At 39.0% G+C, this 26683-nt stretch overlaps 1 protein-coding gene and 1 long non-coding RNA gene across 3 annotated transcripts in view; one reads left to right on the top strand and one right to left on the bottom strand.

The window, feature by feature from the left end:
• LOC140343553 (uncharacterized) overlaps positions 1-4846 on the bottom strand; it is a 53722-nt gene extending 48876 nt beyond the window's left edge. Inside the window, exon 1 of the long non-coding RNA XR_011923367.1 lies at positions 4673-4846. This is a non-coding gene — a long non-coding RNA (uncharacterized lncRNA). The remainder of the gene's footprint in view (positions 1-4672) is intronic.
• Positions 4847-4877: 31 nt separating this feature from the next.
• The window catches only part of ABL1 (ABL proto-oncogene 1, non-receptor tyrosine kinase), a 163746-nt gene continuing 141940 nt past the window's right edge, over positions 4878-26683 (top strand). The window contains exons 1-2 of one of the 2 annotated variants that reach the window (XM_072430246.1): positions 4878-5084; positions 6383-7004. In XM_072430246.1, the coding sequence (XP_072286347.1) occupies positions 6869-7004 (136 nt within the window). In that variant the 5' untranslated portion in view covers positions 4878-5084; positions 6383-6868. The other variant, XM_072430245.1, reaches the window with a different exon arrangement.

Here is a 26683-nt window from a genome sequence, read left to right on the forward strand (position 1 = left end):
GAAATATGACATGTCATATAAAAAATGGCAACTTAGGTATGGATTTTCAGATTCATATAGAAACCCAGTCATGATTAAACATAAAACACAAGCCAGTTATATATAAAACAGGTTTCATAGGAGGTTAAAAGACTTTGAAGATGCTTGAGATAAAAGGTAATACTTTTCTACACAAAAGTAAAATTCTGTTTGAGTCTTTCACCAATTGATTGTTGCTTAAGTAAAGATCAATTTTAGAAATGTATTTTAAATCTAAGAATACTTCAAGTTTTGTAAATCATTCCTCCGGGTGTGTTCAATGCCTGGTCTTGGGGTACAATTTGTGTTTTATTCAACTAGCCCCTATGTTGCTACTGTAGTCGTGGAGGAAACCAGAGATCACAGAGGATACTGTCAAATGCTGAACATTCTTCAGCAAGCTTGGTTCTTTCAATGGAGTCAAGTGTTAATTGCTTTTGGTGCAGGTATCATTTTTTTTTTAACAAAGTAATATTTGGTTAACGTTAACTGTTCCTACATATCCTGGTATACCTTCATTGGGTGCCACCATCTTGCCTTTCAGACAGTTAATTAAGGTGAATTCAGGCAATCATGGCCAGTGTACTTTCTACCTCTGCCCTTTAATGTTGGCCATAAAGTGCTTTTTTTCTGCACACAGTGCTTAGAAATGGATGTGAAGCTATGTAGGTGCGTTCTTTGCATGCTAGGGATACAGAAAGGTTAAAGTGATACATGCTACTTCCCAAGCAGAATCTAGGGAAGTAGCATGCCCCAGAGGTAGAAGATCTAGCAGTTATAAATGTCTGCTAGCAGCAGAGCCTCATCAAAGACCGTATATTCTATGTAAGATCCCCTTTAGGCTAGGTACACACGTGCAATAATTGTCATTGGAAAGGATCTTTCACAATCCTTTCCAATGACAAAGGACTGCACGATGCATGAACGTGTGCCGTACATACAGCACCATTCTGCTCTTTTGAGAGGAGAAAACAACGGAGCGGCACATTGCGGCGCTCTTTTCCCTTCACTTCCTTTACAATTGTTTGTTGTCCATCTTTCGTAGATCTGCCAGGACGGTCGTTCGGATGAGGGGCGACGAGTGCTGTACACAGGCCAGATTCTTATACGATAGACCTGAGCAGATTATCTGACGAGAACTATTGCATGTGTGTATGCAGCCTCAGATTTGAATTGCAAAGTACACTTGATATCTTTGATTTGGCCAAACATTTTAGATAAAAAAGGACAAAATGTGGAGCAGAAAAATAGATAAATATACCTAAAGGTTAAAAAAGTTAAGTACTTTTTAATGACTAGCACTGCAGCACATATGAAATGTGCCGGTAGTGAGTGATATTAGTACTGTCTCCTGCGGTCCCTATTCACTCTCCCAAGAAACTGGTTCCTTGGCACAAGAAAGCAGTATATGCACTGCAACCTGAACACAAGTGTGAATACAACTTTACTGTAGTAGTTATTTTCTTTACTTTTCCTATGCAACCACCAATAGAAAAAAAAAAATCGAAAGGAAGTAAATGCCCCACACATTATGCTGGATTGATCATATGGGGATGGGAAGAGGGTCGTCTGTTTTCTGTATGGTTCTGAGAAGCTGGTTTACAGTTTATTCTTACTTCCAGTGGGTGAATGGATCAGTGGAAAAGCAAAATAAAAGTTATAATTAACGTTGGGAAAAGGAATACACTTCCCTGCACCTAATCATCTGTGTCTATGTTTGTAATATATATATATTACATATATATTCTTTCTTTTCTGTAGGTTCCAGTTATATAGTTGTAATTTAACAAATGTCATTTCCTGTTTGTCACACCACATTTGGCCTCTGTGCTCTTCCTAATTTTTTTTTAGAAAAGCTGTCAATATTCACACCAAAACCACATAATAAGTAAAGCATTATCAGTAAAACCACACTGTTATACTGCATGTAGTTTTAGAGAGCGACTGAGAAAAAAAAGTCCAATGTGTGTAGATTTTGTCAAGAGAAATCTGAAATTTTCAAAAACATATGTTTAGGTTAATTGGCTTCCCCCCAACATTGACTTTAGACTGTATTAAAGATATATGACTATGGTAGGGACATTAGATTGTGAACTATTTGAGGGACAACTAGTGATATGAATATGGACATGGACAGTGCTGCATTACATGCCTGTGCTATACAAATACTGGCAAATAAAATAATAAATAGTTATTTAATAGCCGTGTGATTTAAAGTAACTTGAGTACCACATGTTCACTTCTACATACATGGCAGCCTGTAAAAGAAGAGACAATATACTCTACAGTGACATTTTGTTAAAAATAAAAAAAATATTTTGGCTGATCCTCAGCCTCTGAAAGTATTTAACATTTTGGGTGGGTTTATTAACACCCCTTCCACCACCTTAGTTTCCTTCACTAACCGGTATGCCAAGTAATAATGTATGAGCCAGTGGAAGGAGCCACATCATGCAGAAGGGGTGTAGAATTCATTCAGCTAACGAAACACCTAACTGGCAGCTTTTCTACATGCAGGCTTCTTGAAAGGTATGTATATTACTTCTTTTTAACAGGCAGCCTTTTGTGTCGCCAGGGTCACCTTAAAGGGAAATTTTGGTGTATTCAAAACAAGCACATGCTGTTTTGAATAATAACCCACAAACAAAAATTTAGTTTTTTTGTTATTTTGCTCTGTATTATTCCTTAGATATGGTGGCTGCATTAGTTTTCATGTTTGCAATGTGCAGAAATACCTGTTGCTCTTACTAGAAATGTTGTCCTTGACTTATTCTTTCTTATGCTTTTATTCCCATCATCCCTAATATTATGAAGATGAACAAATGCAGAAACCTTTAAATTCCTGTAATATATTTACTTTTATTTAAATATTACTTTTAATATATTTACTTCAGTTTAAATATACTTTTATTCTTTTATCAGCTGGGAGAGAGATAGCTGAGCTTTAAGTCTGAGCACTGGTACAAGCCCTCTCATTTGGCCCATCTCATTTTTTCTTTGCATGGCGCTGCACCATGCATAGATACTCGTCCATATTTGCAAAGTTGCAACACACATTGATAAATCTTCCCTTATGCTGAACACGTTGGGTGCTGTACTGCATTTTCATTCATTCTCTGCTGTGCAGAACGCATACATGCTGCTACACCTTGCCTTGTCGTGTGCATTCCTCTGCACCGGCCCGCAGAGGGATAACGGGACGACGTGGGGACCAATGGAAGAAACCTCCGGATGGATCGACTGCTCTGTGGGATTGAAGGTAAGTGTGATTTATTTTGTTTTGGGTTTTCTTTCGCTTTAATTGGCTTCCCTTATGTTCCAATTATTCACTGAAGGGGGAGACTAGTTGTCATGGCACCACATCCCTTGTTCATACTTTGAAAACCAATTATTTAAATTATGGGGATTTTTCAGGCGCCTTAATAAAATAAATCAAGAATTATTTAAAAAAAATACGCGTTTCACCCGTAGGCTTCTTTAGAAGGACATAATGTCTCATCTGTGTCAAATTCTCCATATATTTTCCAAAATGCAAAATTCACCTTTGCGCCGATTAAATTTATTGTGCTCTATCTTCCAAAAATTCACAATTCCAAACAATTTCATCCACAGCTTTGAGTAAAGTGACCCATCTCCATGCTCTTAATCACTACTTTCTAGTGCCTAATAACTTTTCACCTCAGTGATCAGAAAAAGACAAACGTACAAACTTTCACTTTGCATTCACTTGCAATCCAATTGACTTTAAAATTTTGATGGTGAGTGCCGTAGTCATTCTGCACGGGGCTCCAGGGTCACCACCTCTCCAAAGCTGCTTTTGGTTTCCCCAACAAAATTTACCTTAGACTGTAATAATGACATATGACTATGGTAGGGACATTAGATTGTCAGCGCTGAGTAATATGTTGGCGCTATATAAATACTGTGTAATATTAGTAATAAAAGGCACTGCATACTCCCTCTTGCATTATTGCAAGATTATTGCTTGCATGGTGCTGCGCCAAGCTTTTCATGTCCACTCCTTTGCACTAGTGCATGCATGGCGCTGCACCGTATGTGGACACATCATTCGTATGAAGTCCTCTTCCCTGCATTAATGCATGCATGGTATTGCACTGTGTCTTGGCCTGTCCACTCCTTTGCACTAGTGCATGCATTGCAGTGTGAAAGGATGTGATCTAATCATTAGTTGCCAATACAAAATTTGGCCTCGGTGGTTCAGGGGTTAGCACTCTGGCCTTTGTCAGCGCTAGGTCCTAGGTTTGAATCTCAGCCAGGACATTATCTGCATGGAGTTTGCAGGTTCTCCCCGTGTCTGTGTGAGTTTCCTCCGGGTACTCCGGTTTCCTCCCTCATCCCAAAAACATGCAGTTAGGTTAATTGGCTTCCCCTTAAAAATTGAGCATAGACAACATTAATGACATATGACTATAGTGGGGACATTAGATTGTGAGCTCCTTTGAGGGACAGTTAGTGTACAGCGCTGCATAATATGATGGCGCTATATAAATACTGTATAATAATAATTTTACCTTTCATATTAAAGGACATGTAAGGCATGGGGATGTTTTAACACTTTCTTTTAAAATCCAAACATTATTGGCTTTGGCTAAAATTACATATTGATATTTAAAATGGTTTTAAATGTTCTCACAATTTCTTTGGTTCTTTTCTGTAGCTCCTCCTGTGACTTTAGAGCCAGCAGTGAACACCATTAGAGAAAAGCTTTGCTCCAGCCTGTTCCAGTACTGCGCATGCGCCTCCAATCACCTCTGCCCGACTCCAACTTGTGTGCGGAAGTGACGTCACGTACGTCACGGCGTCTCCCAGGGCAGCAGTAGCAGCGCCAGGGCCCATCATGGCGGTGAATAGGGCTGTATTTCCCTGCCACTGACAACCCGGAGCGTTCTATCCCGGTGGCTCCGGAAGGGAACTGTGTACGTGCGGCCGGAACGGAAATTCCTGTCAGTGCGCCTGTTCTCTCCTCAGCAGCTCCTAGCCTCCCCCTGACATGACGGAGACCACAGGAGGCTGGTGAAGCCCCGGCCATTGGGATGACCAAGGAGGTGACAGCGGGGTGTCAGGGCTCTGTGTGCTGTGTGGGGGGTTCCCTGCTCTGTTAAGGTTTTCAAACATTTGCTAAAGTGCCCCTAGTACTCTGTACTGCCCCTATACACCCTAAAGTCCCCCCCAGACCTCTGTACTCCCCCCATACACCCTAAAGTGCCCCCCAGACCTCTGTACTGCCCCTATACACCCTAAAGTGCCCCCTAGTCCTCTGTACTGCCCCTCTAAATCCTAAAGTGGCCCCTAGTTCTCTGTACTGCCTCTATATACCCTAAGGTGCTCCCTAGTCCTCTGTTCTGCCCCTATATACCCTAAGGTGCCCCCTAGTCCTCTGTTCTGCCCCTACCCCCCCTAAGTGCCCCCTAGTCCTCTGTTCTGCCCCTACCCCCCCTAAGTGCCCCCTAGTCTTCTGTTCTGCCCCTATACCCCCTAAAGTGCCCCCCAGTCCTCTTTACTGTCCCTATACACCCTAAAGTGCCATCAAGGATTCCCTTACACCCTTTAATGTGCCCTAATCATCTTTACTGTCCCTGTACCCTATGAAGTGCCACATATTCCTATTATTGCCTTTGTACTCTAGAAAGTGGTGCTGATTCTCTATACTGTCAAACTATCTTCTAAAGTGTCCACAGACCTTTACACTCCCCTCATATCACCTAAAGGACCTCCAGATTTGTATACTGTATGGCCACCTATACCATAGACACCTATACAATCTAACGTGGATCTTTCCTGCCCGTAAAGTGCTTCTAATCATCTGATACTGTCCTTTCACCTCTTTAGGGTCCCTTTTCTCTTTGTGCCTCTATATCCCCTAAAGGCCCTTTAGATTGTTAAACCCCTTAGTATTCTAAATTGCTCCCATATCATCTAAAGTGCTGCTAGGCTTATAAAACGGACCCCATTGTCTCCAAAGTGCCCATACTGTCTCTGTACCTCTCAAAGTGCTAATAGGGGACTAAGCTTCCTGTACATCCCCTAAATACCTCAATTAAATGCTCTTATATCCCACAGATACACCTCCTAAAGTGCACATTTAAAACAACAGTGAATAGGCCAACCTCAACACTCTTACGCTTCTCCTGAGCCTCCCTATTTGCTCCTGCTTGTCAGATTGCTCCGTTATCACTTAAACCAATACTGATAGGTTATTTCATCTAATTGCTATATATTTTCCCTTCAGCTCCATACTCTTCCCACAAGATCCAAATTCCCCTATAATACGTCAGCTGACACTCAGATATTGTTTGGATCTGAATAACAGCCCCATACATTTGTATTCCTTCCCTCTGCACAGCTTCTTCACTTCTTGACATGATCCTGTCCCTCCAAGTGTCACCCAGGTTGAGTGACAATGACGTGAGCCAAGATTCCTACTTGAATGCCTGGATTTACTGTCTATGCAATACCGAGCCCAGGAAGCAATAGGACTCCTCCAATCTCTAATAAAGATTTGAGTTGTTGGACTTTATCTGCAGCACCAATAAAACGTGCATATTTCTATTTCACCAAACATAATTTCCTGCGACTCTTCTATTTTGAGGAATTATGAACTAGTTTATTCATTTCACACAAACCACATCCTCCTACCAAAGAGTCTTGTTACCAGACAGGAGAAAAAGAAAAAATACTTCCTCTTTATTATTATTTTTTAAACAAACTTGCCTCAGTGAACTGAAAGGATATTGTTGACCTGTAAGAAATCTGGATGCTGTGAAGACAGCAGAAATCTTCGTGCAAAGTGCTATATTTATTGCCTAATTGAAGAATATTGCTTCATCCTATGGGTCAGCAGCCTGGAAAAGTGCTTGGGGACCAAAGGAGGCCAAGTCTGCCTGCCTTACCCTTTATCAAAGGAGCTGGGAAAAAGGACACTACCAGACATGGGGGTCCTCACTGCAATGTGTTTGTGGAACATGGTAAGAGAATATAACCATGGTGTAGTGTTGTTAGGGGTGCTGATAACAATATATTGATATTTTTTTGACAGTCTTTCTCTCTGCAGAAGTTTACAGTGAATGTTATCCTTCTCAAAAGCCTTCAGGCTTTCCTTGGCAAAATGATACAGAATGACCAGATTCAGATTTGCTTTTCAGTAATACTTGCCAACTGACTCCTGTTAAACTGGCTTTTGTTATGTGAATGCAGTTATGAAGAACTTGGTTTTAGGACTTTTTAATAACCCTGAACAGGTGTCATTGGACACTACAGTAACTCCTGGCATTGGTGCCAGTAGATATTTTGGCATTGGTGTAGTGGACACCATAATAACTGTGATTGGTGTCGATGCATGCAATAATAACCCCCCCCCCCCCCCGGCATTGCAATTAATTCACACCCTCCCTAACCCGTATTGTATCAGCAGCAACAATATGAAAGAGATATGAGGGCTCAGAAGATCTTTTTGGTTTCCACATGTAAAAACCCCTTACGCTAAGTATCAGGTGATCCTTCTATTGGCAGTGATAAAGGCCACCAACTTATCCATATTAGCAATAAATATGGCTGCGTACACACCATACATTTTTGTTCTATGGAGAGTGGAGTGGGAAGGGTGAGTGAATAGCTGTGCCCTCTTCCTTTGACTCCCTTGTATAGCGGTCGTTTCTGATCATCGTTCATGGATCTATTGTCACAGATTCATTAACATCATCGGGCGAATGCTCACCAAAGACTCTAGACCGATACAAGCAAGATGGGTTTTCATCTGATGTGTGGACCAAAGACAAAATGTTTACAAAATCAGGAATGTTTTAGCTTTTTCCTGTAAATTCAAAATGATGTATTCTGGCGACATATTTGATATGTGCTTCTCTGATTCACTTACGGGTTTCCAAAAGTGTTTTTTTTTCTTTGTAGCTTCCTCAATATGTTTTCATCATTCTTGTTTAGATTTCCTGTGTTTTAGGTGTAAGGCTGTCCTAGTGGGATTTGTTGTCTTTCTGGTGAAGTTGTTTTACTTATGACTTCCAGAGTGTAATGGTGACCGGATTTAAGGCAGAACAATGATCCAAAAGCAAGTTGTGGTAATTGGTATACTGTATGCAGTATTTAGCACACAAGTTACATGGATCTTCAAGGAAAATTGGTATCATTCATACAGAAAATGTTTAGGCTTGACCTGACTTGGCTTAACTTTTTTTTTATTTTTTTTTATTTTTTTTATTTTGCAAGTAATTCTTTCCAGCATTTGTGGGTTTCTTGAGGACTCTGTAGCCTGACTTCCTGGTAGCATTGATGTCCTAGCAATGTTTCAACAGGGTTTTATGCTTCCTTTTTACTTACTTCATCATGAAAAGTGCATGTATGAGGCTCCACCCTCTGAGGCATTTATGTGAAAATTGGGAAATACATAAAATACATCTCCAAAGTGCAAATGTTTTAAAAAAATTGTTTAAAAAATGTAAAACATTTTTTTTAAACAAAAAATTCAATTTTTAGAAAAAACACTGGTTTGTTCTACCAGTAATGCAAGGTGATACCAACTTCCTATTTGGGCTGGCAGCACAGTTAATTTACTGTAAATGTATATATGGATTATGGCCACATGTAAATATGGATTTCTTGGGAAAGGTGGGAGGGCATGTCAATAAAACCTAAGCTCCCACCAGCTGCTCCTGCAAGAATTTTGCAAGCACCTCAGCATGTTAGGTGTTTTGACTTGCTGTAATAAAGAATGCATTGAATAGATTTCACTTGTCAACCATTAATCACTCATCCCTTATTACTTCCCTTCCTGCCTGTTAAATATAATTTGGTAGTATTATTCAAAAAATACACTAGGGCTTATTAGGAGGCTTATTATATGTCTTCATTTTTAATGAACAACAATCAACATTTATTCTTGAACCAAAAATCAACATTTTTTCAAATATAGTCATGTCATCATTTCTGGAACATCATAAGTCTCCAAACCCTGAATTCCATCTTGAATTTCTTGTGACTCCATTTTATTTAGAACCATTGGCCCCAATTTATCATGTCTAGCAATAGCGCTTTACCTTAAATGAGCACCTCTTGTCTATGTATTTATATGTAGCTTATTTTTGGGGTAGGTCTTATATTTGAGCATCCTCAAAAACTCCGAAAAATCTTAGGGCTTTTTTTTCGGGGAAACGGTATTGTACACCTAAAGGCTCCTAGTACAGGGAGTTTTCTGGAGTCTGTAAAGAGCCCATCATGTACTTCTGTTAGGACACGTCTGTTATAAATATTGTGAAATCTCATGATTTTGAAGGCATATTTTTATGCCTACAGTTTCATGTGTGTTGTACCCTGGTATTGATCTCTAGGAATAGGGCCACAGCAGTTTTTACTGGTGGATGGGTGCCTTAACTCTGACAAGCAACTACTTGTCAAAGTATTCTGCAAAAGTAGATGTTACCTTGTAAAAGGTGCAGTGACATCACTGTTTTATGTCCTGTGGAGAGTGCAGAGCCGTGGGTGGGCTCCAGAAGCACCTCCACCTACCGACTGCCTGCAAAAGCTACAGAAAGGAGGATAATGCAAGACCACTCTCTGCAGAAGGAGAGAGAGAGCGGCGCTGACTGGTCTTAATTTACAGGAAACTTAAGCACAGTGGTAAGGTGAACAAGTTTTTTTTTTTTATCCGGGATAACCAAACGGATCTGAAAGAAATACAGAGGACACCAATATTCACATAATAATAAAAACAGGCCGTTGTTTTTGCATACTATATCTGAGTGGAACTTCTATAGTTTTTGGTAATGACAGATCTATTCGAAGATCTTTCCACATTGGTATCTGCTGTTTTTTTACCGATTTGTTAACCTCTTAGCACCCTGTCCAGCATAAACCACCACTTACTCCGTATGAATTGGTTATTCACAATTCTAACCTATGTAATCGCATTAGGGTTTGTAAAGCCCAGCAGACCTGGCTTTTCCAATTGAAAACCATATCCATTGCTGCGCTCAAGACCATCCGTCACAAATTCAATTAAAAACTACATTATTGTTTTATTGTGTTTTCTTGTCATCTGCCAAAGCGCAAATCGATCTGCTATGCGGAGCAGCGTTGACAAATTGATAAGTGCGATATGTCAGACATGTATAATATGATTGTGGGCAGCTGATTCTCCTTGTCTAAAGGTTAACGGTGTGTTTTTACAGGCAATTTACAGGATATAAGAAGAAAAAAATTAGATAATTGAAGATATTATTTCAACATGTGATACTGAGATCTTTGTTACCTTATTCTTCTGTTGTCATTGTTATATTCTTGATTGCTTTGTGATCCTTTTAAGGATCTCCAGGCAGTCAGGCCTTTTCTATTTCTCCTTATTAATCTTATTCTCTTTACTCATTCTTCATTTTTTTTTATTTTTAAATATATTTTTACTTGGCTAACTCTATCTCATGTCCTTTGTCAGAAACTCCTACAGGTATGTAGACCAGTAAACTGCGAGCAGCCTGTGCCTGTGTTGCAAAATCTTCTGGCCATAAAGTTAAGTTCTGAATGAATGGGAATTTAAAAGTAATTTAGGACATTAGATGGAGGGGGGGTTCTGGAATAGTCAGCTCCATGTCTTCCCCATTTTGCTGACAAATACAGTCAAAATGAAGACATAGAAATATATATATTTGTAATTATTTTTACTCTGACCTAGTTAGTAAAATCTAAATGAAGTGACTACTAAATCATACAATAAATCTACACATACAAACCAATGCTAAAAAACAGTACTTACAGTACATCCATATCCATACATATCTTTGATATAGTGAAAGCTTGTTTTCAATAAAGGTAAAACTCCCATTCCTGCCTGTTTGTTTAGAGTTATTGAATTGGCCAATGAAACAATGAGTAGAATAATCGCTTTGGAGCTGGAATTTTAGCTTAGGACACACTTATGGTTCTGGAAATCCACCTATAGTGTTGGATTGTTCCCCCCATTCAATACACCTTTCGATGCAGATAATAATGGATACTACAAGTAATTTTTTTAATCACAAAAAAATGCCTCCTTTAAATGCATATGTGAACCATGGGTTTGTGGCCCTTTCAAGTAAATGGAAGCGATTGGGAACCATTTTTTGCACGTGGCTGTGGTGGGTCACTATGTAGTTCCAAAAGTGACAAGTTCGTTTTGGCCAAGTGGTTGCTTTTTTTCCTCTGGAGTAAAAACCTCAACTGCAGCAAACCGCAGCAACAACTGCATGCAAAGGCTATGCCCCACCACAAGTATGAAAAGACCCTTAATGTGCACCTCCCACACCATAGAACCTATTAGCATTACTTGCATATATTAAATTACTAACACTGCCAAATATAGCTGAAGGTACCCTGGAGGGAGTCATCCTCACAGCAGAAACTTGGATCTGGTGTGCCAATATTTAGTTTGTTTACATTAAAAAGCAGTCAGGGTACCTAATTTTTCCTGTCATAGAAGAAAAATGTAGTTACAGGAATTGGGATATCATTGGTTGTCTTTTGAATTTGAAGATTGTTTTCTCCTCCGTGCCTGCAGCTGTTAAGTTCAGTGAGAGCTTTTCTGCTTGTTAATGTGGAACTAAACCCTGGCATACTCACCTGTCCTGGGTCCTTCTTCTTCTTCCTTCTCTTCCTTGTTGCTCTCCTTCTTGTTTAGCATAACCAGGGTGATATAACTCCTTAGGGGAAGCCGGGATGTGTCAGGTATCCCAATGACTGAAGCTGAGCTTTGCAAGCATTCTTGACAGCTCAAGCAAGTGGTAAGGAAGTTAAAAAGGCTTATTTCAGTGTTAAACCCAGAAATTTCAATATGCGGGGTGGGAAGAAGCTGTAGGTGGGTGGCAGCTTCTGTATTGTGACCCAACTCTTTAGTACAGCCCAAAAACAGCCGGGTGGTTACTGAAAAGTGCTGGGTGGTGCACGCGGCTAAAAGGGGCTGGGGAGAACACTGCAGAAAGGACATCACCTGTACCTTTCTTCAATAAAGCCTTGCCTGATCCCAGATTTTAAGAACATGTACTTCCCTATCCACAGATTGGGGACTGAGATGCTTTAAAAACAAACTCCGCTTCCACATTTTTATCCTTCCAGCTTCGTTTTAAGAGGCTTTATTTGAGGATTCAAATATAAATGACTTGCCTGGCACCGGTTACATTTAATAAGCCACCATTTATATTCACACTTTCAATATTAACAAGTCTCTCTCGTTATGCATATGCAGCCATGTGTATCATTCTTCTGCAGCTGCCTTTCAGACTGCTCGTGCATGCTCACACTGGTCAAAGATCCCTCTGAAAGCCGCTTTTCTTGAGTAATCTCTAACCGCAGAAACCCCAAAGCCTACAACACCTACACAACTGTCTGCGTAGACGTACCCTGAGAAAAGTCTCAGCTGCTCAAGTAAAATTGGAATTTGTTAAATACATTTTGTTAGGCCATTTACCTTTTTCACAGCAATTTATTAATCTATACAGCAAAGATTCCTTTTTTTATTATTTTGGTTAAAATGGTCAAATAAGCAACTTGTTATGTAAGAAATTTTAATGCCATACAATCCCAGTATTTGTTTGTAAAGCACATTTAATGTGTCTGACATGAACTAGGGTACCCACAGCAGCCCAGTGTTTTACAGGAGAAATAAAAAAAAAACAAAGTTGACTAAAGGTGCAAATTTTTGTGGTAAACCACCTTGTAGATATTAGAGGTAAACTAGAAGCTGTACAGCTCTCTCCTGCCAGGTCGCTGATCGACTAATAACTAACGACCGCTGTGTCATTACAATGAGGAAGATACGGTGGTACTTCTTTCATTTTTACACCATAAATTATACAGCATTGTCTGCACAGATCTCCTTTGTTCTTACTTTCGTTGGAAATTATCATTTATGATTGTTTCCAGGAACAATTATTACAAATGTGTACATGGCTTAAAGTTACATACACACATTCAAAAATTGTCATTTGAAAAGAACGAATAATGACCAATCATTCGATATTCGTTAACAAAAAAAGTGCACAAGGCCAACGACGCAGATGAACGAGCTATATCGCTGGAAATGAACAACCGTCCTGGCAGATCCGTTTGCCGACGATCATTTGCTATCTATTGTGTGTCTGGTCATGTAGTGATCGTGGATGGTTCTGCGCTACTCTTTCTTCAGTACACATCACTTCCTGCATCGTACAAACCATAGTATCTAGTGTGTGTACATTATTGGTGGATTATATTTGAAAGATATTTGATCCTATTGTTACCGCATGTACAGAATTGCGCACTATAAGATCGTTCAAAATAATCGTGAATAATCATTGATCTGTCCTTAGTTGTTCATTGTCTAATGACAAATATTGCACATGTGTACCTAGCCTTAGGCTGCATTCACACAACTAATCCTTTCCAACGACAAAAGACTGAAAAATGCAGAACGAGTTCTGTACATACAGCGCCATAGTGCTCTATGGAGAGGGAAGGGGGCAGAATGACGGAGCGACACCCCGCTGCACTCGCTCTCTCCTCCACTTCCCTTACGATCATTCATTGTTTGTGGATCCATCAAGACGGCTGATATCGGACGAGAATCTGGCATGTGCACTGTGATGGTTGTCTGAACGACCTTCCTGGCAGATCCACAGACGATAAAAGTATCGTAATGGATTGTCATTGGAGAGGATCTTTAACAAGAGGGGAGGGGAGAGAATGATGGAGCGGCACCCTGTGCTCTCTCCCCTTCACTTCCAATATGATCCTTCATCGTCTGTGGATCTGCCAGGATGGTTGTTCGGACAACCAGCACTGTACACATGCCAGATTTTTGTCTGGTATCAGCCATTTTGGCAGGTCCGCGAATGATGAACGATCGTAATGGAAGTGAAGGGGGAGAGAGCGCAGCGGGGTGCCGCTCTTTTGTTCTCCCCCTTCCCTCTCAATAGAGTATGTGCAGCACTAACCATATGCCTTAGGCTAGGTACACACGTGCAATAATTATTGTTTGAAAACCAACGATCATTCCTGATTATTTTGAACAATCGTATTGTACACAATTCTGAACATGCTGTAACGATACGTTCATTCAAAAATAATCCACCAATAATGTAACACTAGATACGAGAGTTTGAACTATTGTTCAAATGATGCAGAAGGTGACTTGTACCTAAAAAAGTGTATCACAGAACGATCACTGAATGACCGTACACAAAATAGATACCAAACGATCGTTGCCCAATCAGATCTACCAGGGGTGTTCCAGCCCGATTCCTCGTTCGTTGGCATCATTGACCATTCTTTGTGCACTTTTTTTTTGTTAATTATCAAACGATCTGTCGTGGATCGTTCCTTTCCACCGACAATTATTGCACATGTGTACGCAGCCCTAGAGTTTATTTTAGGATAACGCAGAACATTTGATAACCTGTCTACATCGCTACCATTGTCAGCACTTGATGAGAAAATCAAACACACCTTGTATGAGCAATAGAAAACAGTTGACAGGGTACCGTTTTTTTTGAACAATATCAATCCTTTGATATCTCTCAGCAGTCCATAGATTTCCCATTTTTCAACATGGTTTCAGCAGATGGTAACTAGCACAGCTTGTCTGATAGAATCATTTCTTGAACACATTCCAAAGAACAAACGATTGAGTCTAAATGGCGGGTATCTGGCGAGCCTTATCTTATATATGGAGGTCTGTTGAAGGCACATTGATGGATGAAGCTCTGAGAGATGCAGAGTCTCTGTCGGTGCTGTTAAACTGCCACCAATCAGAATGTCCTTTAGTATCATGTTAAAGCAATACAGTCAGGTGACTGTAGAAATACCATTTATTTTTTTTATTTTTTTTACAATGACAAATATCCAAAACCCAATGCTGGATCTTGAAGGTGGAGTAAATCCATGTGTAATAAAAAAGCAAAATATTCCTGCGTTTATTTTAAAACAGAACTGGCCTAATTATATCGGAAGGTAGGGGACAGGGATTTGTGTAAACAATCAACATCATATAATCATGATGATTTATCATTTGGGATAGGGTAAACATACAAGTGAATCAATATTGTGTATATGTTTTATAAATGAAGCAAATGATTTATCCGTAAACCTATCAAGAATTGTGATTGGCTGTAATACTAGACAGTGTTCTCCCCAGTCCATTTTAGCTGGGTGCACCACCCAACACTTTTGAGTAGCCACCCGACTGTCATCAGACAACTGCTCAGGTTGGGCTTAGTGTGAAGTGAGATGCCAATGACAGTTAGCAGTCTGACAGCTCTGCTGTGGAGAGCTATTCGTAATTTATACTAAATTTATACTATATTCATACTAAATTTTTTTGTGTCTTGTCTGCCTGCTTTTTGACCACCTGGCTGTAACTTCCCTCCACCAAGTTAACAAAAAATTCTGGGGAAAACACTGCTAGATATAAGGGCGAGAAAAAAAAAAACTAAAGATGATTGTTTGCAATTTTCTCCCAATCAGTGTTCTCCCCAGCCCCTTTTAGCCGCGTGCACCACCCGGCACCTTTCAGCAACCACCCAACTGTTTTTGGTGCATAATGATGAGTTGGGTCACAATACAGGGGCTGTCACCCGCCTACAATTTCTTGGCACCCAGCTGGTTGACCACTGCCATGTTTTTTTTACAATCCATTTAAAATGATCCTTGTGATTGTCTTCGAGCATCTAGTATGCCCTCATATTCAATATTTATTGTTATAATTATTTTTACAGATATATCTAACTATGGTTATATATAACTGGTGATGGGCAGTTATCCACTCACTTGACTGATGATTTGATCGCTCGTCGTGGTTCATAACTGTGGGTTGTACCAGCAAAAATGCATGTGCCATTCTTACCTGTGATCAGATCGGCAATGCTTGCCCCTGACTATTCAATCCAAAGCTTTCTCCTCCTCCGTTTCCCCAGATGAAATGTATTCACAAGCTTCATATGAAGCATAGTGCAGACTGCAAGATCAAATATAAACAAAAAATCATAAGAAATTTATTGCACCTTAAGTGTTCAATCCAGAAATTTAAATTAAGCCAGGTGGGAAGAAATTGTAAGTGGGTGGCAGCACCTATATTGTCACCCACCAGTTCAGTAAACACCCAAAAACAGCCGGGTGGTTACTGAAAAGTGCTGAGTGGTGTGCCCAGCTAAAAGGGGCTGGGGAGAACACTGTACTTACAGTATCTGCAAGTTTAAACCATACAAATATCCTCCTCACAAACTCCATTTTCTTCCATCTCTTGCCGTCCAGTTTCTACAGGGGAATCTTGAAGGGTTAGGAGTGCAGGGATGGTTAGTGTTTAAATGGAGTTATTGTAATCATCACATTATATGTTGGCATTAGAATTAGTTTTTCAAGAGGGGTTAATGTGAAGGTTAGTGCTAGAGAGACCTAGTAGGATGATTAGGGTTAAATTTACAGGGATCACGTGAGGATTAATGTTAGGGTTACAGAGAGAGCTAGGGTTAATCCATTTTCAGTGAGGGTTGTTGTGAGGTTAAATGTTAGAGCTTAAAGGGTGAGTTCATGGGAAAGGTGCCTTTGGAATTCTTCTCTCCATAGAAAACTACCAGCACACCTGCACTAATGGATACTTTGTTGGCTGACATACCTGCTAGTTCAATAAAGCAAAGAATGTTTGCACCAATTGCATCAAACCTCCAAATCCACTTTTCTCTAATTTGATGTCTGAAAGTTAAATGCAGTTTATGGGTTAGCATTCAGCTAGATTTTCCTTTTCTCTGTAAAATATTGCATACTACCACGTTACAAGTATACTGTTTGTTTTGCACAGCTTTGAACAACATCAATCTCTCCAGGCTAGCACTCAGCACAGCAGATGGTAAAGAGTGCCATCGGTTGAAACACTTCTGTGCGAGTAAGTGCATTTGATACCAAGCTAATGCCCTCCATATGTGCAGCAGTGATCTAATGGTGTCTGCACATTAGCCAGAGGGTGCATTGAATTGGTTCTAGTCTCATTACACTCTGCGAAAAATACAATATCTTTTTCTCATGGCCGGCACTCCCAGCTACTGTTGTATTGCTCTCTAATAAATGTTACTGGCTTTCTAAGAAATCATTCTTAAAACTGCTATTGAAGTCTAATGCTGAAATGACAAATGTCATTTAGTTTGTGAACTGCTTTTGTGTTGTGACATTTGTGGTCAGATATATTACCCATACATAGTTTTAGTGTCTTATGTCTCACAGCATGATTTGTTGGGCAACCTTACTTAGGATCGCCTGGTGGGGCAAGCAAAACCGTCATCATGGCCCAATCTGAGAAAAACAAAGCCACCTGATTCGTGTAGACACTTGTATGTTTGTACCTGTTCTACACACAAGCTACCGTGCAGAACCACATACATGATGATTTTACAGAATTACATGCTTCAGAAGCAAAAAGTTCTAATTCTTTATACCTTAAGAACTTGTCACCCATAAACATAGCAACCTGCTAGCAGTGGGATCAAGAAGTGAGCCTTCTGCAGCAATGCTTTCTTCTTGACTGAACCGTTGAAGCATGGCTCCATCACTCCTTTTTCTTTAGGTAAATGGCAGCATTTCTTCAGGCAAGAGGGCAATGCTGTATGAAATAATACAACGTCTACTATATATTGCTTTAAGAAAAAGCTGGATGATTTCTAGAAGCATAGAATATAACTGGGTATTAAGGCTTTAAAGTAAAGATAACAGTGACTGTTGATCCAGGGAACATCTGATTGCATCATGGAATCAGGAAGGAATTTTTTCCCCTGTCAAGCATATTGTACCAGGGTTTTTTTTTTGCCTTCCTCTGGACCAACTATGTCTTGTAGGGTTTTAAATCTGGGATATGTTTATTTCCCTAGTGTTTGAACTTGGTGGACTTATGTCTTTTTTTCAACCTAACCTACTATGTAACTATGTCTATTTGGAGCTGGTAAGAATGAAGATATGTTTGTTTTTCAGTATGTCTATGTTTCTTTGGTTAAATATGCAACAAAAAAAACTATCTTCCCTTTTAGGTCACTCCTATTATTGACTATCTGTAAACAGGCAAATATCCTTGTACTCATTAACTGGTATTGTCTATTTTTTAAATTAAATTATTTTTCATAGGCGCTTTGCATACTGTTTTGTTTGTGGGTTTCATTATCGTCAGTTGTCCCTCAAATCCCCTACAGCATTTCAATGGGATTTAAATCAGGGTTTTTAATAGGCCAGTACATATTTTTTTTCTTTTTGAGCTGTTCATTGGTGGATTTGTTGTCGTTTTTTCATTATTGTGTTGAAATATTCATTTCTACTTCTATCTTCTATCTATCTATCTTCTTCTATCTGCAAATTTTGGACCTCGTGTTCAATAGAATACTGAAGAAATGGTAGACTAGATAACTGCATTTTTCTCGTCTTTGTGGTCTACTGTTACTGTGAGCAAACAACTCGATCTTGGATTTATCAGTTCACAGCATATTATTTCACAAGGCCTGATCTTTGTCTATATGTTCTATAACAAACTGTTCTCTTACAGTAATGTTCTTTTTAGACAGCAAAGATTTTTTTCTGGCAAACCTCTCATGCAGTTTTGTTTGTTGGCAGTCACTTTTTGATTGCATTTTCACAAGAACTGTTAAAGAATTTACCTGTAAATATCCCGCTGTATAATTTTAAAAGTTGTGGGCCTTATTTTTTTTTGGACCACTAAATTTGCTTAGTTGTCCAGGCCTGGACAAGTTTACAAAAATGCGTGGCACTTTATGGAGCTTACAGTGAATTTATTGGTTTCTAATAATTTGGCAATATTTTTATATCCCTTGCTATAGACCGCCACTTAAAACTTTTTGAAATATTTTATTGCAAAATTATTTGAAATATATAATATTTGACTGTTAACATATGCTAAAAACTTAATTTTTACTGTGACTATACTTTTTTAGCTGTTGTAACAATTAGATTTAACTATGTTTTGCTTCCAAATTGGGAGTCATGAGCAGAACCCTTTTTTAGGGCACAGACATGGGCAGAGATTTCAGCAAATCAAGATTGTGCAAATGTTTTCACCTATGATGCAAAGCTGCTGCTGGTCACATGACCTAACATGCAGGCTTTAAGTCACATGGTATTTCATCCAATCATTGTCGGGTAAATAGCTGGCAATACTTGCACCAATCTGTCCTCATTGATAGCAGACTGCAGTTTCTCTTTAATGTGAAGATGTTTTAGTGATGAAAAATGATAATGCTGAATGTGCAGTGTATTTCCCAGCGTTCCTTCTAAAGATTTCATTTTCTCATAAATGTTGATGTTACTGATGATTAAATTTTAAGGGTCCTTCTCCTCTACGATTTTAATTATTTTTTCTTCCATACCCTGGAAAATCTAAGCTAATATGATTTATAAAATATTTAAAGAGCAGTGCTATTTTTCTGCCCAGGATTACTTTTTGTAAACCGAATTCCCCCAGTAAAATAAGTCAGCAGTAGCTACAGAAGTCATCTAGAAACAGTTGTACCTTTTCCTTGTTTCTGCTTTGGGCAGTTTCCAGCACATTTTTCAGTTCAAAAATTTCTAGTTTTCTCAAAACGAAGAAACTTGGCACCTGAAAAATGCTCATATTGACAGACTCTTTATCTTCTTGTGGCACACTGTGCAGAAAAACACAATTTTGTTTCTTTCAAACTACGTATCAAGTGTTTAAAAACATCTCGTTTTCCATTGATTCATGTATTGCCATAGGTTTTTATCTTGTACAAAGTTTATTGGATTTCACACTTTCACAGCAGCTTCACAAAGAGAGAGGCGAGCTTGTAAACAACCAGAGCGCAAAGGTGAATAAGGCAATGGATGTCATATTGACAATGTGACGGCGAAGAGAGTCAATCTGTTATGGATTTCTAGTCCGTTCTTCTGTAGAGTTAATTAGGGTGTGTAATTGCATGTTTATCATACTTCAGCTTTCATGTGGTGACATATAAATTGACTACATAAACTGTTATTCTGCACCAAATGTGCAATAACCAGTATTTTTGGAATAAAATAAAATGATGCCTAGACTTTAGTATACTCTCTAATTGGTGTCTTTTCAGAAGCATAAAAAAATAAATTGTTAACTTTATAGCCGTGTATAGATCAGTGTTTTACAACCAGGTTCCTCCAGAGGTAACTAGGGGTCCCTTGTCCATTGATCAATTTGGGCCTCTCCGTTCAGTTTGTGTCACCAATGATTTTTTTTGTCTATATACCTTTGAGGCTGACTGCAGGTATTCTGTCCTTTCCACTTTCCACCAACACTTTATGATACCATCTTAAAAAACTTTATTGGAGTCCTTTATCCTCCCTCTTTGAACTTTGATATTTTTGCTACAATGCTAGCATCCGTTCAGCTTTTTTCAAACTGGTAATTCATACTTCTCAAGGCGTGAATATGCAGCTTCAACAATGGACCCTAACAATTTTCCTTTGTAAAGTATTGACTACCTAGCAAGTTAGCTATTGTTCATTTACTCAAAAAGGACTCCCATTACATCAACTGGAAAACAAATCTGTTCATAGTTACGCTATAACCTAAATAAGCAACACAATTGTGAACTATACCCAGCCACCTTATATCTCTACACCTAATCACCTAGTGTACCAAATTTTCTTCTTCATATCATTCCTTTGATTAGCAACTACCAAAGTGAGTCTCTGAATCCCCTGAGGAAGCCATTGAGCGAAACATGTCAGGAAGAGACAATTCTTACAAATACCAATTTTATTCTATGTGATTATGTAACATTGGTTCACTACATGCCTTATTTGTTTACCGCGAATAGTTGTACTATTTTATTTTTTGAGCATATGTAACATCTTTATGTTGTAAAATATAATTTATTTTTATTGCCAAAAAGGCATTTTTCTTTCAGTGAAAAAAAGGCCAGTGTTTGCCATTCCAAAACAATTTAGCACAAGAGCTAAATAATCTACAAGCCTACAAGGACCCTAAAAATAATTTACGGATCTGCAGGTAACAATAGATGCATGCATTCTGACACTAAAATCAAAAAGATTTAACCTGCATGGATAATGTGCCATGAAACTGACTACAATTTGCTAATAAACATATTGGCATAAACAGGGCCTTTTGGAACAATACAATAGATTGAGAGTTGTTGATTCACAGTAGATGTATTTGGTGCAGAGTACAGTTATTTCAGGAATTAAATGGTAAATTAAGGTTTAATAGAGGATATGATCACCCTGTATAAATGTATAAATGGTCCATATAGAGAACTCTCTTCCCCATTATTCACTTTAAGATCATTACAAAGAACAAGAGGGAATTCTTTGCTTCTGGAGGAAAAGAAGTTTAAGCTCCGGATAAGGAAGGGATTCTTCACTGTAATGTCTGTGAAATGTGGAATCGGCTCTCTCAGGAAGTAGTTTCAGCAACTACTATACATTGCTTTAGGAAAAAGCTGGATGATTTCTAGAAGGACAGAATATAATTGGGGATTAAAGCTTTAAAGTAAATATAACAGGCACCATTGATCCAGGGAACATGGAATCAGGAAGGATTTTTTTCCCCTGTTGAAGCAAATTGTACCAGGGTTTTTTTGCCTTCCTCTGGACCAACAATGTCCATAGGGTTTTATATATGGGATATGTTTATTTCCATAGTGGTTGAACTTGATTGACATATGTCTTTTTTAAACCTAACTTACTATGTAATATAATGATGGAAATTTTATGGTATGCGGTCGCCTAAGGTCTGGGCAGCTGCACCAACTGTGAATTCTCTATTATACCCATGTGCCTAATGAGGAAGTCATCAGTCCAAAAATTTAGGCTGAAGTGTATTTGTATTCTTTAATACAGTAATGATCTAACACTCACTAGCCAATCTACCAAATTAAAATAAAGAGGTTATAGGGGGTTATAGACCGGCCAAATCTAGGCTGTGAATAAATCCCATTGAAATGTTGTCGAGGCGAAGTGAGCAGTTCATGCAAGAAAACCCACACTCACCCTTCAACTAATATTTTTTTATGAAAGCATGATAAAAAAATACAGAATCCAAAAGTATTGGACACCTGTGGGAACTGTCTACAAAATGTCATTCCCGCTGAAGGGTATTTTGGCTTCTGACTTACCTTTTCCACAGTACATCGTTAAAGCTATTCAGATACAATATCTTGAAAAGGATTTTTTTCCTATCTAGATTAGAGGCATAAAATTCAGTGTATAAACCCCCCACAGCACACTACACCTTTTCAGGACATAAATGCCGGCTTCCCTAGGCCGTACTGGGAATGAACAAACACCCATGTGAAGTTAAAGAGCAAGTAAACTCAAACCTCACCCAAAACAAAATAAATACAGTTTACCTTCACTCCTGCAGTGTAATTGATTTGTGCGTAGGGTTCTTCCATTGGGTCCCGCGTCGTCCCGGCATCCTTCCTCGGGCTGGCGCGCCGGGCGCCGCCATCTTCTCTTCCAGGTTCTTCCCAAGTCACCTGACTTAGACATGCGATCGGGTGACTTGGGTGGGAAATGAGATGGGAAAAAAAACTTGCCGATCTTACTGTGCATGTGTGGGATCGGAATTTTTTTTACCCCTTTGATGAAGGGGCTCCTTTAGCGCATTGCTGAGATGCTTGGGCATGTGCAGGAGGAGCACTCAAGAGCCGGATTCGAGATTGGTATCCCAGGAGGCTTTGCGCTCCTATTCATTTTTTACCTTACATAAAAGGCTTGTCTACTACTTTATTTAAAGTGAAAATTCTGAGATTAGGTAAGCTTTGTCACCCCCACCTGGCCAATCAAGAATGCTGAAGAAACCACAGGAAGAGCAGAAGGAAGTAGATGGGAACGGGGACAGGTAGGTAACGTGGGTTTAGTTCCACTTTAAACCTTGGTTTGTTAAAGCAGGAATGCTTATGATACTTAAATAACCACTAGAGAGCTTTTACAGATCTGTATATAAAATACTTTAATCAAGATTTGATGTAAATCTTGGAAAAAATGCTTTAAAGTTATAAAATAACTTAAATTGTGCTATTACTGATAATATTCTACAATTTCCTTTTGAAGCATGATTTGCAATTAGCATTTTTTACTTGACTTCCCCAGGGGCACCCTTTTAGAAACCAATTGAATGTTTAGCACTGTGTAGAATCTTTTTATTCCACACTGAAAGTATGAATCGCAATTGCCACAATCTTTTCCTTTCCCCTAATCTCCCTTTAGATAGTGCCTTTCTGCTGGTTTCTTCCATGCATTGTGTACAAATGACTTTAAAAAGTAACCTTTAAATCCCGCAGAGATACATTGTTTTAGGCTCAATATTTCACTGTTTGCCTTTACTCCCTGCTGACGCCGATGGAAGAAGATTTCTTTCCTTTCACCGATTTATCACCTCCATTCCTGGAAGTGCACCAATATCCAGAAGTGTTATGAATATTTTTCACTGTATTCCTGTCTGTCAGACCATCACATAATCAGTAACTTTGTCACTGCATCCTGGGCTTAAAAGTGGATTTCAAAATAGTGAGTTAGAAGCTACTGCATAGGTTTTCATGCCAATGATAAAAATATACAAGATTATACAAATATAAATCAGAGTGTATAAGTTTAAAGGGCCACCGATTGTTTTTGTAAAGTGGAATTGTAGCATGGGCTGCGTTGCCGTTTTGTATACACTACAGATTTAATTCTTGGCCATTCTTCAGGGCTGACATCTTTTCGATCACAGTCATTGCTGATCCTATGTCATCTCTCTTTTGCAATTGAAAACGTGACCCTAATGCATTCAAGTGACAGAATGTATACTACACTGCATATGAGTCATGGGGGGGTGAACAAAATGACTAGAAGTAGTGGTTTGTTCACTTTATAGACTCCCCTTTAATAGAAGTAATTGGACATTTAGCAGCTGTTCAAGTACCTTTTGCATGTTTATATGTTGGTGTATAGATTCATATTTCAGTTTGCTTTGCACTTTGCTGATTTATTTTTTCAGTAGCACATTCCTAACTGCTAATATTAGGCGTGGGGTGGTGGTGAAACAGATGGAACACATTGTTTTTTTTAATATGTGTGTTATACAAATAGACCAAACAATAGATAAAACACGAATACATCATTATGCTTTTATGTTCTATTAATCGCTGCCTCATTCTGCTTATATCATTGAGGGACAATTGTTTTATCTGTGCAAAAGCAACCAAAAGTTGCCCTAATGCATAATAACTCCATGTTTTTTTTTTTACTCTTACCAGATTCTTTCCAAAAAAGTTAGTAAAATAAATAAACTGTATTTAGAAAGGGAAAATACATGCACATCCTAAGCCTGTGCTTACAGTGCTGCAGAAATTGGGGCAGATATCACAATGTATTGTTCTCTGTCGATTTAGGACTGCCAACCATTACTTGAAAAGAGGAGGAATGTCCTCTGGTTGATCTGTGTTGCAGCTGGAGACACAGTGGGCCTGATTTATTAAAGCTCTTCCAAGGCTGGAGAGGATACACTTTCATCAGTGAAGCTGGGTGATCCTGCAAACCTGGAATAGATCTAGTCCAGGATTTAAAACATTTGCTAACAAATAGCAAATCACTTTTAGAAAATTCATTCCAGGTTTGCTAGATCACCCAGCTTCACTGATGTATCACTGTGTATCTACTATTAATAAATCAAACCCAGTATGTATACTGAAATCTGTTTAGTTATTTTTTTTTAACTATAGTGTAAGGGACATTAAAGGTAGATTTAGGCTTACTCTCTGCCCCCCTATTGCAGCATTCACATCTGACATTGAGCTTCTGGTATAGACAGGTTGACTCCCAATGCGTTTAGAGGGTTAATCTAATAGTAAAATTTGTGCTACTCTGTGTGTAACTGTTTTAAAATGCCTTTACTTTGTAGAAGTACCATTCAGAATGTCCAATTTTAGTACACTGGCCTTTTTTAAAATAGTTTGTTACTTGAGGCTTAGTGCAACACAAAAAGTCTGTTCAAGTTCCAGCGGAGTAATTGGCTGTAAAATACGATTTTATAGCCAGTATAAACTACATCAAATAGCTTTAAACTCTGTTTTCTTGTGAAGCTTCACAAATCGTAATCTTTGCTAACTACAAACTAAGCAGATTTATGTCCGGTGTCATAATGGTGACTACAGCTCCTTCCTGTAACATTCTTACCTTCAAACTATTGAGTAATGTAGTACGGGGGTAGCACTTTTATTAATGCAATATAGCATTTAATCAAAGTTCACACATACGATCTCCTGGGGTGGTGGACAGTGACCACCACCACAATGCATGTTTAAACACGAACAAGCATCCAGGTCAGTTTGATAAGCGGTTACCAACCTGACCTATTCTTCCTATATAGAGATCTGTGGGTGACCAGACTGGCTGTATAGGAAGCAAGAGTAACTTCTCCACTCCTGACCATCTATATGATAAGTCTTATGGAAACTCTGTTCTGTATTAAAAATTAAAAATTGTAGACAAGAAAAATGGTAGCAGAGGTTCACAAAGTACTTTAGAAGCTGATGTTACTGACCTCTAAAAAGGTTGACTTTATTTTCTAGTTACTAAATTAGTAAAATGATTCAAAATCTGAACTCATTAACAAAATAATACTTGTTTGTTCCAGGGCAGCTAAAGTTTTTAAAGCCTAAGGCTTAGGTACACACATGCAATAATTATCGTTAGAAAATGAACGAATAACGACCGATGATCGATTATTTGACGATCCATCGAACGATCATGATTATTTAGACTGATTGTGTAGTGCACGATTCTGTACATGCTTTAACGATACGATTGTTCACATATAATCCACCAGTAATGTACACACATTAGATACGCCCGTTTGAACGATGCAGGAAGTGACGTGTATCGGAGAAAGTGTACTGCAGAACAAACATGATCTCTGAACGACCGTTAACATAATAGATAGTGACGATGGTTGCCCAATTAGATCTGCCGGGATGATCGTTCCTTTCCAGCGACTTTCCTCGTTCATCAGCGTCGTTGGCCTGTTGTTGTGCACTTTTTTGTTAACGATTATCGGACGATCGGTCGTTAATCGTTCGTTTCCAACTTCACATTTTGCACGTGTGTACATAGCCCAAGACTACATATACATGTCAGATGATTCTCAGCCGATAATCGTCTCAGGGCTGGTACTGGATGAAAATATGGTGTGTGTACAGCGCTTGTCTGACGTTGTTCATGGATCCGCCATGACAAATATTCGTAATACAAATGAAGGGGAGAGAGCGCAAGCGGGGTGCCGCTCCGTCGTTCTCCCCCTCCCCTCTCCATAGACTGGAATAGCACTGTATGTACAGCACTCATTCAGTCTTTTGTCATTGGAAAGGAAATTTCCAACGACAGTTATTAAACTTGTATACGTAGCCTATCTCCAGGCTCCATGCTGTTCTCCCAAGGCTCTTGTGATGTGCTAGGTCCTCTTTGGTCAGCCATTGATGGTGGCTGGTGATTTAGAGAGCAGTACTGATGTGATTACATAAGCTTTGCTTTCTACATCATTACAGAGCGTAATGTTAAACACCAAAGTAATGCGGCCTTGCAATCGGTCTTTCTCTAGTCTTCCAGCTTTTTCAAAACTGAGGAGGTGAAAAATATCAAATGCAAACAC

Source organism: Pyxicephalus adspersus, chromosome Z (assembly GCF_032062135.1).
Source record: "Pyxicephalus adspersus chromosome Z, UCB_Pads_2.0, whole genome shotgun sequence".
Lineage (NCBI taxonomy): Eukaryota > Metazoa > Chordata > Amphibia > Anura > Pyxicephalidae > Pyxicephalus > Pyxicephalus adspersus.